The following is an 18953-nucleotide window of genomic DNA, read 5'->3' as shown; positions in this document are numbered from 1 at the left end:
AAAGTCTAGATATATTAAATCTATATTGTTTCTTTTGTCATAATTCGAGACAACTGTGTTGTAGAATTCGAGTAAGTTAGTCACGCAAGAACGTTTCCGTCTGAAACCATGTTGGCTATCATTTATCAAACGGTTACTTTCTAAATGATATTCGATAGCATCTCTGATGATAGTTTCCATTATTTTTCCTACGATCGAAGTCAAACTAATAGGCCTATAGTTATTTGGTTTCTTTTTGTCACCTTTTTTGAATATGGGAGTAACGTTAGCTAGCTTCCATTCTCTTGGGACATCTCCGGATATGATGGATTTCTTGAAAATAATTTCTAATGGAACAACAATCTCATTTTTCATTTCCTTTAAGATTCTTGGATGCCAACCGTCAGGCCCTGGTGTTTTATTAACTTTGAGTTTGTCTATACACCTTTTAATTGTTTCTTTTGTTATATTTACCGTAGTGAGTAAGTTTACCCCAGACTTTTCACAGGTTTCAGTTTGGAATTCACTTTGAGGTGTTTCGTTTACGAATACCGAGCTAAAATAATTGTTTAAGAGATTACACATTCCTTCATTTGAATATTCAAGTTGACCGTCAGCAGATAATAGTGGACCAATGTGATTCCTAACAACCTTTTTATCTCTAATGTAACTATAGAATTCTTTGGGATTCTCTTTGGATTTCTCAGCGATGTTCATTTCGTATTGTCGTTTTCTTTTTCTTATTGTCTTTTTTAAATCTCTCTGTATTGATACATAACTTTCATAGTCATTTGATGCACCCGAGCACTTATATTTCTTATAAGCCTGTCTCTTTTTAGCAATACTTTTTTCAGTTTCTTTGTCGAGCCACTTTGGGCGAGCCTGATTTGGGGGACGTCTGTCCTTAAAAGGAATGTAAGTTTGAATCATCTTAGTGAGCGTATTTTGAAATATTTCCCACATCTGATCTACAGGCCTTTCGTTTAATTTTTCCTCCCAATCTGTAAGCTGAAGCTCCTGACGTAGTTCTATGAACTGAGCTTTACTGAAATCGGGTATTTTAGAAGCACAAGTATCTATTCTAAAATTGTTTAGGAGTTTGAATCTGACTAAGTTGTGATCGCTATTTGCAACAGATTCACCGACTTCTACATCAGTTGCCATGCTTTCGCGGCTAGTGATCAATAAATCGAGTAAGTTTCCATATCTTGTGGGCTCTTTTACATGCTGAATTAAGTAATTGTCACCAAGAAAATCAATCAAGCGACTACCTATATGGCCATGTTCAAGGGTCATCCAATCAATGTCAGTAAAATTGAAATCACCCATTATCAATAAATCCCGGTTGCAGAAACTAGACAGTTCTTGAAATAACAGTTTGTCGTCTGCTAATGATAATGTCTTTGGCCTATATATTACACCTATATTCATTTTTTGTCCATTTGTTTGGGTTAACTCAACCCACAAACTGTCATATGCATCCTGTTTCACTTTCTCTAAAACACAAGCATGAACATTGTTTTTAACGTACAATAGAACACCCCCACCTTTCTTGTGGTTTCTATCCTGATGAAAGTGTTTAAATCCCGCAATATTAAATTCAGCTTCGAACTCTGTACCATTCAACCATGTCTCAGTTATTCCTATCATATCGAGATTTTCGCTTTTGACATACGCCTGTATTTCTTGAAATTTGTTCCTAATACTACGAGCATTAAAGTACATAGTTTTAAGAAACTCCTGATTATTTCTTTTTGACACATTTTGAGTTTCAATATCATGTCTTATATTATCATTTTGTTTTTTATTTATGCCTTGCTCTATATTATTATTATTTGGTCCTTCATTGACATTCAATGCCTCATTAACATTTCTCCTATCAAAATTAACATTTCCCCCATCACGGACATCTGGTCGATTACGGTCATCCGATCTATTTTGTACATTTTGTCCCCCTACGTCACCGTGATTCACGCCGGCCTCTCGTCGTTCAGTGACATTATGTCCGGCATCCCTTTCTAAAATTATATTTTGTCCTCCAGTGACATTATATCCTACCGTGATATTTTTTCCTCCACTATAATTACATCCCATCGTGATCTTTTGTCTTCCACTGTCATTACATCCTATCTTGATATTTTGGCCTTCATTGACATTCTGTCCGGTATCTCTTCCTAAAATTATATTTTGTTCTTCACTGACATTATATCCTACCGTGATATTTTCTCCTCCATTATCATTACATGCTATCGTGATATTTTGTTCTCCACTATCATTATTTCCCATCGTGATCTTTTGTCCTCCACTGTCATTACATCCCATTGTGACATTTTGTCCTAAGACATTACATCCTAATGTGTCATTTCGTCCTCTAGCGATATTACATCCTATCATGATATTTTGGCCTTCATTGACATTCTGTCCGGTATCCCTTCCTAAAATTACATTTTGGCCTTCAATGACATTATATCCTACCGTGATATTTTCTCCTCCATTATCATTACATCCTATCGTGATATTTTGTTCTCCTTTATCATTACTTCCCATCGTGATCTTTTGCCCTCCACTGTCATTATATCCCATTTCGACATTTTGTCCTATGACATTATATCCTAATGTGACATTTCGTCCTCTAGCGACATTATATCCTAAAATTATATTTTGTCCTATACTGGTACATTGTTCTACATTAATGCTATACTCTACACTGTTTTCCCAAGTACATTCTATTTCCCCTTCCCCTTGGCCTTCTACCCTAAAAAAGGAGCTGGTTCATTACAAACTCCCACAATGAGGTTTGTAAGAACATCTTTGCCTCTGCGGGTAAGGTGGATCCCATCAGAAGCGTAAAGGTCATGGCGCCTAGAAAAGAGATACCAAGGATCAAGAAAGTGGTATCCCAATTGTGTGCACAACTGCGATATCCTATCATTAATCCCTATGGCTCTACTGTTCCAACACGAACCTGCGTAGATCCTCGGGAGGATCCCACAGACTACGTGACGGCTCCCACGTTCCTTCATCTCCTGAAGGAGGACCTTGTAATTCCGAACAAGCTCCTCTGATCTCACCCTACCTACATCGTTACTACCCGTATGTACAATCGTAACCGTGTTCTTCCGTCCTTGCTCCCTGATGGACCGGGTACAATCAACGATCCCACGGCCCGGTTGACATACAAGCTTGCAACGTCGCTTAGTCTTTCGCTGCAGGATGTCGTCATAGCCTCGAACCATGGAGTCCCCCACCACCAAGAACTCCTGGTTTTCAGCCACTTCATCCTCCAGTAGAGCAAAACGATTGACTAGAGCCAGCGGTTGCTCCACAGGGCACACGTCTACCGAACGCGGGCTCGACAAACGGGACCCCACGGAGCGCCACTCGCTCATGGCAGTGACAGTAGGTGAAGAAGTGGAACGCTCTTTGGGTTGTGGGGAGGGTTCACTCTTCTCACGGAGCGCACTCCTGAGAAGCCGAATTTCCTCCTCACACATCCTGAGACGGACCTCTAGGTTCACGCAACCTTCACAAGCCATTTCGCTCCCCCTTTAGCAATAAAAACGGCAAAGAGAAAATACAAATCAACAGCAACAAAAAATCAAAGCGGTCTCTAATAAACTAAATACGCGAAGCTTACTCTGCTTACCTTATACTATTTCTCCTACCTTTGGAATACGGTAACAGAAAACTGTTTTGAAATTAAATAGAACCCTGCACTTTATCTTATATCTGTAACTGTATAGCGCTATACGTATACAATTACAAAAACACAACACAATCACTTAACACTATTCGGAGATATAAAATTCACAGGTATTCACTAGCTGGTGTCTGTGCAGAAAAACGAGGTCTCTAGCTGAGGTCACGAGCGGACTGAGCTGAGGTCACGAGCGGACTGGAGCTGAGGTCACGAGCGGACTGGAGCTGAGGTCACGAGCGGACTGGAGCTGAGGTCACGAGCGGACTGGAGCTGAGGTCACGAGCGGACTGGAGCTGAGGTCACGAGCGGACTGGAGCTGAGGTCCTAAAGGATAGTTTGTGCAAAATTTATTTATTCTAACTACCGATTTAACTAAGAGATAGTTTGTGTCGAAGTTCTTTCTTACTTTGTTTTAGAGTATTTGCATTTTGGAGTATTCTCCTAAGCCCTTAGCATGGAGTTTCCTGTGTGTGAAATTGTGCTATCCGAAAGAGGAAAGGAAAAGCTTGCTGCAGATGGTTATCTGTTTACATTGCGCTCAAAAAGGGTTCAAAAGACAAGTGGTAAAGAAACATTTTACTGGCGATGCGAAACAAGATCATGTAAAGGATCTGCCGTAACTCACTGTGAAGATAATTGTCACATTGTAACAAAACAAAGTGATCATACTTGTGGATCTGCGGAAGCCAGTCGAATCGATGTAGTGAAGTGCCGTAATAAAATAAAACAGAGCTATTGAAACCAGTGACAAACCATGCCAAATAATTCAAGACGTGTGTAGTTCAGTTGATTCTTCTATTGTACCGTATATTGGGAAGAAAGGGGCTCTCAAGAAAATAGTAAGCAGAATGCGTAAAGAGGGACCAGTAGAGCCAACTGATTTGGATGAAATATCGATTCCAATTGAGTACCAACAAACACTGTCTGGTGAGCCATTTCTAATAAAAGAATCAAGTGTTGGAGACGACAAAATACTGATATTTACTACTTGTTTTAATATAAAAAAAACTTGAAAATGCTCAATTTTGGATAATGGACGGGACATTTAAAACCGTTCCTACGGTTTTCAAGCAAATGTATACAATTCATGCTCCCATTGGACCACATGACAGAAGTCGAGTGTTGCCATTAGTGTATGTACTTATGTCACGAAAAAACGCGGAATGTTATATTCAGTTATTCCGTGATCTACAAGATTATGCTGCGGAAAACGAAATTTACCTTTCTCCTCAGATGATAATCACTGACTTCGAAATTAGTGTTATAAATGCAGTTAAATCCGAAATGCCTGGAACAACTAACAAGGGTTGTTTTTTCCATTTAGGACAGAGCATCTATAGAAAAATAATTTCATCTGGTTTAAAAACCTTGTATGGCACTGATGAAAACTTTTCGTTGAAAATCCGGCAGATGGCAGCACTAGCCTTCTTACCTGCTAGTGATATCGAGACTGCATGGCTGGAACTCCAGGACACAATTCCAGAGGAGGGCATTCAGGTTGTTAATTACTTCGACGAAAATTATGTTAGGGGCAAAATTCGTAGAGTATTGCGAGGTCAGGAAATGCGGTCTCCTCCTCTTTTTCCCCTTTCATTGTGGTCCGTACATGACAGGATGGAACTTGGTGTTCCAAGGACACAGAACAAAGTGGAAGCATGGCATCGACAGCTGGAGATACTAGTAGGCTCTGCACATGTTGGAATATTAGCTAATTACCGAACTACAAAAGGAACAAAAAATGTGGAAGAACAGATTGAATGCATTATTAGAGGAGAATCTAACGCTAAACTCAAGAGAAAAGATATTGAACGTGAAGAGAGAATCTTGTCTGTTTTTAGCGAGAAGGACAATTACGATAGGTTAGAGTTTCTACGAGCGCTGGCACAAACTAAAAAAATTTAAAGTATATTTTTATGTGTGTCCTAAATAAAAGTCTCTATCATTGTCTTTAAAGTATATTTTTATGTGTCTTAAATAAGTCTCTGATTTAAATTCTTGTATTTCTATCATTGTCTTTACATCAATTTTAGACTAATCGTCATTAGACCAAATAGTATATTGGACGAATCGGTTTTAGACGAATTGGTCTATTAGACCAATTGGCTTTGGACCAATCGTCGTTAGACCAATCGTACCAAACCCGCTGCTGTAGTCATCTCAGATTGCTGAGGTTCCCCAACACAGAAAACTTCATATTACTCTGCCCTACATTCACAATTTCCTGACAACACAATACCTCATTTTGTAACTTACAATCCTGCTCATGGGCTAATTTCCTGGAGGATGCAGGTTTTGTACAATAGAGACCAGGGCCAATGGATTTGCTGATCCTCTCATATATATTTAAAGATATGAACTACCTGATATTTCTTAACATATTTCACAATGTTCATCATCCATTTTATTTTCTCTCTCTTTTTCTTTCTGCAGATTGCATACCTATTATTCCCAGCTATAGATGATAATTTTTTGGGAGCTTGCTCTCTACCAAGCACAAAATATCAGATTCATTTACCGAGTAGTCATTTATCTCCAACAAGATTGATAGTAACCTTCTACATTAGTATAGGATACTTTTAGTTTTATTGTAGTGTATCCTATTCTATAAGGTCATCCTGTCATCTTAAAACCATGTCCTCCCACTCTAGTTGAGTATTTACATACATATACCAAGGCTTTTTCCCCCTTACAAGGGGGATAGCCAAAAAGAAATAGGCATAAAATCATTCCCACCCATTCCATCCCCGAATACACTCCACACCCCTCCACCCTCCCTCTTAGCACCTCCTGAATGACGGGTCATCCCTGCACCTTGTCCACTACCCTGGGTCAGAAGCAGTGTCGCAAGACACAGCACATCCACAGCAAGGCCGCTTCATTAAATCGGCGACCCCCCCCTCTCCATCCCCCTATTGCATAAAATGAGAGGACGGGGAGAAATCCCTTCGGGCTGCATCAAATTTTGCTCACACATACTACCTCACCCCCCATCCACCCGCCCATTCCACCTCATGCAATCACATCATCCATATACAACCATTCTCCATTCACCCCTGTCTTCTGTCCTCTCCCATCCTTCCTCAACAGACATTCCCCTCTTCCCCAAAGCCCCCTTCACCCCATCCATCCACCTCATCCTAGGACGTCCCCTCATGTTCACTCCCTCCACACCTCTTTTACTAGTCTTTCTTCACTTATTCTTTCCATGTGTCCAAACTATCCTAATATTCTTTCATCAACCCTATCTCCCAGCTCCTTTTCCACCCCTGTTCTCCTCCTCACCTCCTCATTTCTCACACTATCTAGCCTAGTAACCCCCATCATACTTCTCAGACACCTCATCTCAAACACATTCAAACTCCTCCTCTCTTATGTTCCATGTTTCTGCCCCATACAGTGCTGTTGGCACAATCACTCCTTCATACAGTCTCCTCTTAGCATCCATTCCCAAATGTCTATTCCTCATTACACTCTTTAATCCACCAAGGCATTTACTCGCTTCTCTCAATCTACATTCTACCTCCACTTTCACTCCACCTTTGCACCCAAGTATCTAAAATTAGTTGAGTACTTCCAGAAAAACTTCCTTTTCTATCTTTTTTTTTTTTTTTGCCAATTGCAGGGCTGGCCTCAACCTTGCATGTGGTCTGGAACAGTTCATGCATGAATGCAGATGATGTTCACTTTTTACATTGTTCTCATTTAATTTTTGCCATCAATTTCCTTTAAAAGTTCCCGTGTCTTTACTTTTCAGTCACTTTTTTTTTATAACTTCCAAAACTTTATTCCTCTGTTCCTCTCTTAATCCTCTCAATCAAGATCCTCCCATAAGCCTTCCCAACTACACTTAACAAGCTAATCCCTCTGAAACTACTACATTCACACTTGTCCCCTTTTCCCTTGTAAAGTGGAACTATACAGGCACTCCTCCAGTCCTCTGGCACTCTACCCTCTCTATAGCAAACATTAAATAACTTCACCAGCCAGTCCACCATCACTGTACCTCCTTTTTTTAGACACTCTGCATGGCATCCATCCAGACCAGGTGCCTTACCTGCTTTCATCATCTTAACAACTGCCTTCACTTCATCCTTCCTTATTTCTCCTCCATTTTCCTCACTTATCATGGTCATTTTCTTAGCATTTACCACTACAGCTATCTTTCCCTCTCTATCCTCCTTCACATTTAGTAACACCCTAAAATATTCTGCCCATTTTCCCCTTACTGCCTTCTCTTCCATTATCATCTCTCCATCTGCACCTTTTACCTTTTCTTCTCTACTTGATTCGCCTCCTCTTTCTATCTTAATTTCTTTCCAAAACATCTCAAAATTTTCTGTCATACACTTACCCCATTTCACATCTGCTCTCCTCTTTGCCTCCTTTACCTTTTTCTTTTTTTTGTACCTCTCATATGACTCCCTCGTCCTATTTTGTAACCAATCTGTGAATGCCTGCTTCTTCTCTTCTACAACCTTCTTTGTTTCCTCATCCCACCATTCACTACCCTTCCTTCTATTTCATCCTGTCCTTCTTGTTCCACACACCATCTTTGCACACTTTGTGACTCCCTCCTTGAACCATCCCCATTCCTCCTCCACACCTACCTCTACTCTATCCTTCAGCTTCTTCTTGTACTCCTCCTTTTCCTTTTCCTTTAGAGTTCACTCTAAGCACCTCCCTACCTTTTGTCCTTTTCCTCTTTCTCCATCTATCCTCCACTCTCAACTTACCTTCCACCAAAAAATGATCTGATGTTACCCCACCCTCTCCCCTTAGCACATGTACATCCTTAACTCTTCCTATCATACTCCTATCTACCACTACACAATCCATTAACACTATCTTCCACCCTTCCATCCACCACTCTCTCCCATTTGTACTTATGCTTGACTTTCTTCCGAAACACTGTATTTGCTATCATCAACTCTCTTTCTAGACACATCTCCACCATCAACTCTCCACTACGATTCTTTCCTGGAACTCCACATTTCCCAACCACTCAATTGGATCATTTCCTACCCTAGCATTAAGGTCTCCCAGTACTATTACATTGACTTTTCTCCCTAATCCCTCTATGCACTCATTTAAATCTATCCAAAAGGCCTCCCTTTCTTCTACACTCTTCTCACTGCCATGCCCATATGCACTTACAAAAACCCACATCTCCTTTCCCAGTTTCACCTTCATCCACATTATCCTTGAGGAAACCTCCTTCCACTCCACTACACATTTACCTATCTCTTCACTTACTAGTATAGCCACCCCTTCCCTCCCTTGCCTTCTCTTCACTCCTGATAACCTCCCACTTACACTCAACTTAGTTTCACTCAAAGCCATCTTTCTTCTCACAAACATACTACCTATCTCTTTCCTTTTACTCTCATCTGTATCACATCCACGCACATTAAAAGACCCAAACCTTAGGGTGCTGGTCGGAAAACTCCTAGACCCTCTTATGCCTTTGCTTTTTTTAGGAATGTCCCTTGTGGGGCTACAGGGAGAAGGATGCCTGGTCCCAATCCCCGTCCCTTTTTTCTCGCCTCTTATGATCCAAGTGGAAATACTTGGTGGCAGTATTCTTTTCCCCCACCACAGGGTAAGTAGGCAAAAAAAAGAAATGAATATTCAGAGAAATTGTACAGGACAGCAACAAGGGGTTGGGGGACAGCATAACGGAGGGACAGTCATTGTATAAAAGTGTCATTTCTCTATGAACAGAGTTTTCCTCTATCACAGACAAAATGATGTGTGGTTCTGGTCCATAGGGGCACCCCATATAGACCCTAAAGTATCAACTGCATGACTTTGCCACAATAACATGCAGCCAATACCCCAGACTGGAACAGAGGGAGTAATTGGTGAGGAACAGTGTGGATTTAGGACGGGTAGAGGTTGTGTAGATCAGATTTTTGTTGTACGACAGATATGTGAGAAAGCTATAGGAGAGGGGAAGGATGTTTTTTGGGCTTATATGGACCTGGGAAAGGCTCAAGACAGGGTAGACAGAAAGGCACTGTGGGAGGTTTTGCGGATATTCGGGATAGGAGGAAAGCTTCTAGCTGTCAAGAGTTTTTATGAGAGTAGAGCTTGTGTCAGGATTAGAAATGGAGAGAGGGAGTGGTTTGAGGTAAAGGTGGGACTTCGTCAGGGATGCGTTATGTCGCCCTGGCTGTTCAACTTTTACATGGATGGGGTAGTGCGAGAGGTAAATGCAAGGGTGGTGGGTCAGGGATTGGAGATGGTTAAAGAAAATGGAGAAAAGTGGGAGGTGAGCCAGCTGTTGTTTGCGGACGACACTGCGCTAGTGGCAGGATCGGAGGAGGGATTGAGGAAGTTGGTGACAGAGTTTGGGAGTGTGTGATAGAAGAAAGCTGAAGATAAATGTGGATAAAAGGTGATGAGATGTTCAAGGGGTGAAAGTGGCAGCAGACTGGAAGTGAGCATTAAGGGAGAGCGACTGGAGGAAGTGGATAGTTTTAGATACTTGGGTGCAAATGTGGCAGGAAAAGGCAGAGTGGAGGTGGAGGTAGAATGTTAGATTGAGAAGCGAGTAAATGCCTTGGTGGATCAAAAAATGTAATGAGGAATAGACATTTGGGAATGGATGCTAAGAGGAGACTGTATGAAGGAGTGATTGTGCTAACAGCACTGTATGGGGCAGAAACATGGAACATAAGAGAGGAGTTTGAATGTATTTGAGATGAGGTGTCTGAGAAGTATGACAGGGGTTACTAGGCTAGAGTGAGAAATGAGGAGGTGAGGAGGACAGGGGTGGAAAGGGAGTTGGGAGATAGGGTTGATGAAAGAATATTAGGATGGTTTGGACACATGGAAAGAATGAGTGAAGACTAGTAAAAGAGGTATGGAAGGCAGATGTAGAGGGAGTGAACATGAGGGGACATCCTAGGATGAGGTGGATGGATGGGGTGAAGGGGGCTTTGGGGAAGAGGGGAATGTCTGTTGAGGAAGGATGGGAGAGGACAGAAGACAGGGGTGAATGGAGAATGTATATGGATGATGTGATGCATGAGGTGGAATGGGTGGGGGGAGAGGTAGTATGTGTGAGCAAAATTTGATGCAGCCTGAAGGGATTTCTCCCTGTCTTCTCCTTTCATGCATGGGGGGATGGAGAGGGGGGGTCGCCGATTTAATGAAGCGGCCTTGCTGTGGATGTGCTGTGTCTTGCGACACTGCTTCTGACCCAGGGCAGTGGACAAGGTGCAGGGATGACCCGTCATCTGGGAGGTGCTAAGATGAGAGGGAGGGTGGAGGGGTGTGGACTGTATTCGGGGATGGAATGGGTGGGAATGATTTTATGCCTTTTCCTTTTTGGCTACCTCCCTTGTAAGGGGGAAAAAGCCTTGGTATGTGTATGTAAAACTTTATTTGTTTACCAGTCTTTTGGAAGTATTCATTGCACTATAACTTTCTTTGCTAAAATTTTTTCATTCTTAGCATTAATTCTACTTTTTTTTTTTTTTTTTGCCTCTGGCTTTTCCACTTCATTCATCTGCCTCTTAGAGTTTCTTGTTCTTGTTAAAATACTGAGGTACCTTCTGTCCCAGTCTCATTACAGTTTGCATTCCTATATCTGTTAAACTCCACTATCCTCCCTTTTGTTATATTCTCCAACCATTACTCATGTTTCTTTCAATACCTATTTTCTAGTGAATATAATACTCAAGTATTAACAACATTTATTAAAAACACAATTACTATATTTACAATTGTAATATTCTTTCACCATCTTTAAATATGCCATCTTAATCTTAAAAGTACAATATACATACATGGCATTTTATATTCCTATTCATTTGCTAAGACTCTTATCCCAACTGGGAATGCTTCACATGTGCACATTTGAGGGAAGGCACAAAATTTTTAAAACAGCTTCTTCATATTTCTTGAGAGTGGTGTCATCTTCACCTGCCAAATAGAATTATCACTTATGAGAATACAATTGCTCAAACAAAAATACAATACATAAACAACTCTCCAAAATGAGAACGGAGAACATGACTAGTAATCATGGCACTGAAGTCAATTCCTAATTTTCTAGAGGATACAGAGGTCTATCAAAAGCCTAAAGAACTCATGTGTACTGGACTCTGACAAAATATCTAACTACTATCTGAGATACTTGGACCCAAACACTATATAATGAGTGATGACAATTTTAGGAATGTCCCCCCCCCTTGGGGCTACAGAAAGTAGGTCACTGATTAAATGAAGCGGCCTTGCTGTGGATGTGCTGTGTCTTACTACATTGCTCCTGACCCAGGGGAGTGGGCAATTTGCAGGGATGACCTGTTATCCAAGAGGAGCCAAGGTAAGAGGGAGGGAGGGGGGTGAATGGAAGTGGAGTACGTGGGGATGGAATGGGTGGGAGTGGATTTTATGCCTTTGTTTTTGGCTACTTCCCTTGTATGGGGGAAAAGCCATTGGTGTATGTATATATGTATGTACTACCAAAATACCCACCCTTGAAATGGAGTACACATAAACCTATTTTTGAGATCAAATGCATCACCACAACAACCAACATCTTACAAACATATCTCTCTTCTTTCCTCCACCATCTCCAAATTACTGGAGAAGATGGTCTTGCTCAGAATATGGCCAAACATACATACATACATATACCAAGGCTTTTTCCCCCTTACAAGGGGGGTAGTCAAAAAGAAAAAGGCATAAAATCATTCCCACCCATTCCATCCCTGAATACACTCCACACCCCTCCACCCTCCCTCTTATCTTAGCACCTCCTGAATGACGGGTCATCCCTGCACCCTGTCCACTGCCCTGGGTCAGAAGCAGTGTCGCAAGACACAGTACATCCACAGCAAGGCCGCTTCATTAATCGGCGACCCCCCCTCTCCGTCCCCCCAATGAATACGTCCGTTATGCAACGGCCAAACATAGCACAAAAATAACATAGCTTCAAAAAGGCCAATTTTACCAGCACACTACTCCAGGACTAATATGTCAAATTATTTTAACCAATAAATTACTTCTAGGTAGCTGATACAAGAAATTTGGCAGCCCCAAGATATACATATTTGTTTCTTGGCATCTATTTTGCAGTTGAGGAAATATCTGTTGAGATAGGAAAGGAGATGGCAGGGGATATGTGTGAGTAGAGGATTTATGTGCATGGAAGATATTTTGATGCATACACAAGTGATCTTATCTAGTTTATGCATGATTGTAACAGGAAGGGGGGGGGGGGGGTGTCACTGTGTAAGTGAAGCAGCCCTACAATGGATGTGCTGTGTCTTGCTGCATTGCTTCTGAACCAATCAGGAGACAGGCACAAGGAGCACACAATAAGAGGGAGACAAGGGTGGTGGATGGGTGTGGGTGCATGTGTGCCTTTGAACTTGGCTTACCTCTCTTATAGGGGGGAAGAAGCCAATGGTCTATATAGACAGATGCTCAGTTATCATCAGGTCATTTGCATATGAGAATGCTTTAGAATGCTTCTGGATCTGGTGTTAAATAATTTGTGAAGCAGATGATAATGCAGAAATAATGTCAACAAAACTGGACAAGTAACATGGATGAGGATGTTGGAATAATTGGAGATTTTGTAGACAAGCTACTAGAAAGTAGATGATTAAGCTAGGTTCTACACTTCTAATGCAGGAATATCTGGCAAATTAAAAAACAGATTACAAGGTCTGGTGAAAAGTTGTTTGACAGCAAAACCTATCTTTATATAAAAACAGAAAATTTGTTGTCAGCAAATGTAGAGCCACAAACCTTCATTATGTATAGCAGTAACAACATCAGAATACTCGTTGATATACTGTGGAGGCACAGATTCTTTTGAGGCTTCTATGATGGTATTCAGGTTTTGTTCAGATGGACTCCCTTCCCATGTGTACTTCTCTTGATCTTCTAGAGATTTCTCATGCTCCCATGGTTCAATTTTCTGGAGAGACAAAAAACAATATCACTTACATTGAAAAATTTGGATAATTAAAACAAAATATGGCTCCAATAAAAGCTCTCATAAATGACAACTGATAGAAACAGTTTACAGTACTATGACATCAATACCCATCTTTTGATTTTAACAAGGAAGTGAAAACTAAGCAAAGAGAGGAGCCAAGAAGAAAGAGAGGAGAGGAAGTAGATGAGTAGCTGTTAATGGCAGGGTTGATGATGAGAGGGAGAGGCATACATACATACATATACCAAGGCTTTTTCCCCCTTACAAGGGGGGTAGTCAAAAAGAAAAAGGCATAAAATCATTCCCACCCATTCCATCCCTGAATACACTCCACACCCCTCCACCCTCCCTCTTATCTTAGCACCTCCTGAATGAAGGGTCATCCCTGCACCTTGTCCACTGCCCTGGGTCAGAAGCAGTGTCGCAAGACACAGCACATCCACAGCAAGGCCGCTTCATTAAATCGGCGACCCCCCCTCTCCGTCCCCCCCATTGCATAAAATGAGAGGACGGGGAGAAATCCCTTCGGGCTGTGTCAAATTTTGCTCACACATACTACCTCACCCCCCATCCACCCGCCCATTCCACCTCATGCTATCACAACATCATCCATATACAACCATTCTCCATTCACCCCTGTCTTCTGTCCTCTCTCGTCCTTCCTCAACAGACATTCCCCTCTTCCCCAAAGCCCCCTTCACCCCATCCATCCACCTCATCCTAGGACGCCCCCTCATGTTCACTCCCTCCACATTTGCCTTCCACACCTCTTTTACTAGTCTTTCTTCACTCATTCTTTCCATGTGTCCAAACCATCCTAATATTCTTTCATCAACCCTATCTCCCAGCTCCCTTTCCACCCCCGTTCTCCTCCTCACCTCCTAATTTCTCACACTATCTAGCCTAGTAACCCCCATCATACTTCTCAGACACCTCATCTCAAACACATTCAAACTCCTCCTCTCTTCTTCTCTTATGTTCCATGTTTCTGCCCCATACAGTGCTGTTGGCACAATCACTCCTTCATACAGTCTCCTCTTAGCATCCATTCCCAAATATCTATTCCTCATTACACTCTTTAATCCACCAAGGCATTTACTTGCTTCTCTCAATCTACATTCTACCTCCACTTTCACTCCACCTTTCCCTGCCACATTTGCACCCAAGTATCTCACTACAGGGAATTACTAAAATGTGGAGGACTAGGAGCCTATGATGGAGGTGGTGGATCCCAGAGAAATGACTAGAATGGGTAAGAGGAATGAGAAGTGTGACACAAAAGAGGAGGTGCTGTGCATATGCAGTCTAAAAGAACTGAGAGTTGTAAAGGCACCTGGCTTGGATGGATGTCTTGTGGAGTTTTCTGACAAAGGATGAAATAGTAACAGTGGAGTGGTTTGATAAGGTTATCTATTGTGTGTTTTAGAGAAGGAAGAAGTGTACATGTCTTACTGTGTAAGGGGAGATAAGTCTAAATGTAGTAAATTCAGAGGGATTAGTTTGATTTTTTTTGTTTACCTACAGTATATACCACCCCCACCTTTCCAATCCCATTCAATCACCACACATTTGTTTCCATTTCATCTTAGTTCCTTGTGGACCAAGAGTCATCCCTGTCTCCTGCCCAGTGCCCAGGTCAGAAGAAATGAAGCACAACACAGCAAGGGTGCTTCACTTTCATGGCAACTCTCCCTCCTTGTCCCTCTGCTCTATGTAGTAGTTTATGAATCTTATCTTTTATAAAGGTTATGTTTTTCCTTCTAGTTTAATGTAATTAGACACAGCACCTCCACAGCTTGGTTGCTGGGCTCTGCTGTGTAAATGTTGTGTCTTGCTGCATTGCTTCTATTCCAAGCAATGGATGGGGGACTGAGATGGTCCTTTATCCAGTAGGAGCTAAGATAAAACGGAAAACAAATAAATATTGGAAGGGTTAAGGATGGCTGGCTGGTTACCTCCCTTATATAAGATAGATGAGAGGCTTGAGTTGAGGGATGTAACCCCAGGGGGATAATGTGGTGGAAAGTGTCATATAAATATTTGTAAGGTTGTAAGTTGTCTTCTTTGTATTTGGACTGAGATTATTTTTGTTGTGGTGTTTGTTACTGTTTGTTTAGTTTGTACATATGTATATTGAACAAAATATAACTTCACTTACCTTGGCTTCTGAATACAGAACACTGAGGAGGTATCGACTATAATCATAGTTCTGTCGACTAAGTGGGCAGCGATCAGTAACAAGGGTTAGCATGTCCGTTTCTGGATCATATCTGTCCCCTACAAGCCTGAGCAGCTTGTCCACACCATGATCATTTAAATCAAGACTGGATAATTTTACCTGTGGAAAATATGGGCTAAATAAAATCTAATGCTAATCAATATCAACTCAGGTACACTATGCAAACAATGAGGTATCATGGAAAGGGGTGACCAGATTGAATACTTTGGTATTTAAGATCTTGTGTACCACTAATTCTGCCTACAAGCAACACACAGATAAGCTTGAGATTTTGTATTTCCTTTCAACTCACTGTATCAAACTGGTTTCATCTCTTATTCCATCTTTGGTTTAACATGTGCTACATGTTTTTATCCAACTCGTTCACCTTTGGTAGCAATCTCCTCACACATTCACCTCTTGAAACCTATGTGGGACTTCCCAAGATTTTATAATTGGAAGGAATCAATGAAAGGTACTTGCATGTGGTGGTCATGCAAGATGGACAGAGAAGCTACCCATTTTCAAAACCCGTCATACTCCTCACCTTCATCAGGAGATGCAACCCCAAGGGGCCGATACTTGGTCTCTGGGCTGGGCCCAAGATCTCTATTAACTTTAATAACTATATTTCTCCCATTTTTTTCACATACAAAGAGCTAAAAGCCAGCAACTGTTTTGATTCCTCTACTAATTTCTGCTGGTAAGATGGGAAGTCTTACACTAATACAAGACGGACAACCCAAAGTATCTTCCCAGAGAGATCTATGGGAGGGCACAAGGACTAGTGCCAGCCACTGTGGGGTTGTGGGTTTTCCACTTTGTGAAGATTGAGGCAGAAATTAATCAGTCAATTACATAGAAAATACTTCACTCATTAAACAAATGAATTTATGTTAAGTTTGATTAATGGAAACAAAAATATGGGATCTCATAAGTGGTTTTTTTTCCCCTTGCACATTACAATTATACAAATAGAGACCAGACCATAGCATATCTAGGGTGGATGATCTCTGGTTGGAGCCTGAGAGGGATAAATCAATCAAATCTGTTGCCCTTGCAGAAGACCCATGGCCTCCAAGAACCTGGCAACAGACTCTGGTGAGGACCATAAATCACCCAGAAAAGGTATGCTATATTGTTGTCTGGGGATTGTTAGTGTGGGCCACAGTAGTGTAAGGTGTCTTTTGTGTGGTAGTTACTTCTGGGACAGTTTGAATCTGTAGCCAGGCCTTTTCTGTGTTGTTATTGTTTTATAATGGATGGTATCTACAGTCCATTCATGCTAGTGTGATTTTTGTTTGGTTTAGTATGGTTTTCTCTGTGGGGTGTTGTAGTGCTAAATTTGGTGGTCTTTCTTAAAGAGCTTGATTAATTATTTGGGGGTAAATGTGTTTCTGTGTGGATATTTGTGTGGCAGGTTGGATCAATATGCTGCTGGCATGTTTTTTTTTCATGTTCTGTTGTTGATGTGAGATGTGCAATGAGTGATCAGTGTCACTGTTCACTGATATTACAGGCTCCAAAACAACATGTGCCAGAATCCTGGGACCACACCCAACCCCAAGAGTTGGGGGCCAAACAGCGGCAAACATCCCCAGCCACCACTCTACACAGGTGGCACCTATCCCCAGGAGGGGCTTCAGTCACCTGGGCAAGTACCACAATCCTTTTACAACATGCACTGTTATGTTTTTTCTGCACTGAGGTGTTTTTCTGGTGCTCACCCCTCTTCTTCTTCTATTAGCCGGAGATGTAGAGAGCAATCCTGGGCCCACCACAAAATACACATACCCAACATGCTCCAAAACCATCACCTCAAGCAGACAGACAAAGGACTCAGTTCAGTGCAACATATGCAAAAACTAGGCCCACTTCACTTGTGTGACACTTACAAACACAAATGAATACACAAACACTTGGACATGTTCTACCTGCCCTCCAATAACCTCCCTCCCATCTTCCCAACCACAGCCTGCACCCTTGCACACACCCAGTCTCCCCCTTCCCTTGTCCTCAATCAGTCCTCCCCCTCCTTTGTCCCCAATCACACCTTTCCTTCCCTATAACCCAGATCTTATACCCCAACACCCCAAACCCAGAAGGCAACATACAACATATACAGAACACACAACATCAACATATTACAACACAACATTGACGGCATCAACACAAAAAAAACACAAACTCGAGCACTTCCTTAAACAACACAACATATACGTTACCATCATACAAGAAACAAAACTAAGACACACAAAACACCAACATTTCACAACTTCACCACCATTAGACAAGACCGGACCGACGGCAATGGCGGTGGACTCATCACCCTGGTCCACCAATCCATCTGTTTTGTGGACACAAGCGCCACAACCAAAATCCTCCTCCCTACCACAGATAACACTACAGAAATCCAATCTATCCTAATCTGTACAGGCAACAAATCAACACTGATAATGGTTAATATATACATTCCCCCCAAATCATCTCCCACAGTTCCAAACACCTTCAGGCCTCAACTCAATCAACTAGCCACAATCCCAAACCTTATCATGGGTGGTGACTTCAACGCCAAGTCGTTGGCCTGGTGTGTCGACAACCCAGACACTGACAGGGGGTTTGATATGCAGACTCAACTTGACTCACTGACCATCATGAACAACACACAATCATAAACATTTCCCACACCAAGCCCTCTACACCCCCTCCTCTCCTAATATCACCTTCTGCTCCCCCTGCCTAACCCCAACAACTTCATGGAGAGTGGTCAGATCCAAGGGATCTGACCACCTTCCAATCATCATCACCAACAAAACAAGGTGCACCCCAGTTGGCCACAGACACATATGCACAAATTACAAGAGAGCAAACTGGGAAGCTTTTACTGTAGAGACAGAACAACATTTTGAGACACTTAACAGTACACAAATCACAAATATAAACAATGCTGTACACACTTTTAATACATACAAAATGCAGACAAGAGATATATCCCTAGAGGCAACAGAAAATCACACAACCACAATTTCACACCAGAAATCCATGGCCTCATCAGATGAGATAAACTTACACACAATACCCCCACACCTACCCCCCAA

The 18953-nt window shown here is 41.7% G+C and overlaps 1 protein-coding gene across 1 annotated transcript; it reads right to left on the bottom strand.

The window, feature by feature from the left end:
- Nucleotides 1–11362: 11362 nt before the first annotated feature.
- Nucleotides 11363–16408, bottom strand: LOC143023157 (small ribosomal subunit protein mS35-like). The gene is made up of 4 exons (XM_076181672.1): nt 16403–16408; nt 15796–15975; nt 13445–13616; nt 11363–11608 (listed from the first exon to the last, which is right to left on the bottom strand). The coding sequence occupies exons 1-4, from the start codon at nt 16406–16408 to the stop codon at nt 11529–11531; spliced, it is 438 nt and encodes a 145-aa protein (XP_076037787.1). The 3' UTR covers nt 11363–11528.
- Nucleotides 16409–18953: the final 2545 nt, after the last annotated feature.

This window comes from Oratosquilla oratoria, unplaced genomic scaffold, assembly GCF_046742065.1.
Source record: "Oratosquilla oratoria isolate Oo_2021 unplaced genomic scaffold, ASM4674206v1 SCAFFOLD45, whole genome shotgun sequence".
Lineage (NCBI taxonomy): Eukaryota > Metazoa > Arthropoda > Malacostraca > Stomatopoda > Squillidae > Oratosquilla > Oratosquilla oratoria.
This window is presented reverse-complemented; position numbering and strand designations above follow the sequence as displayed.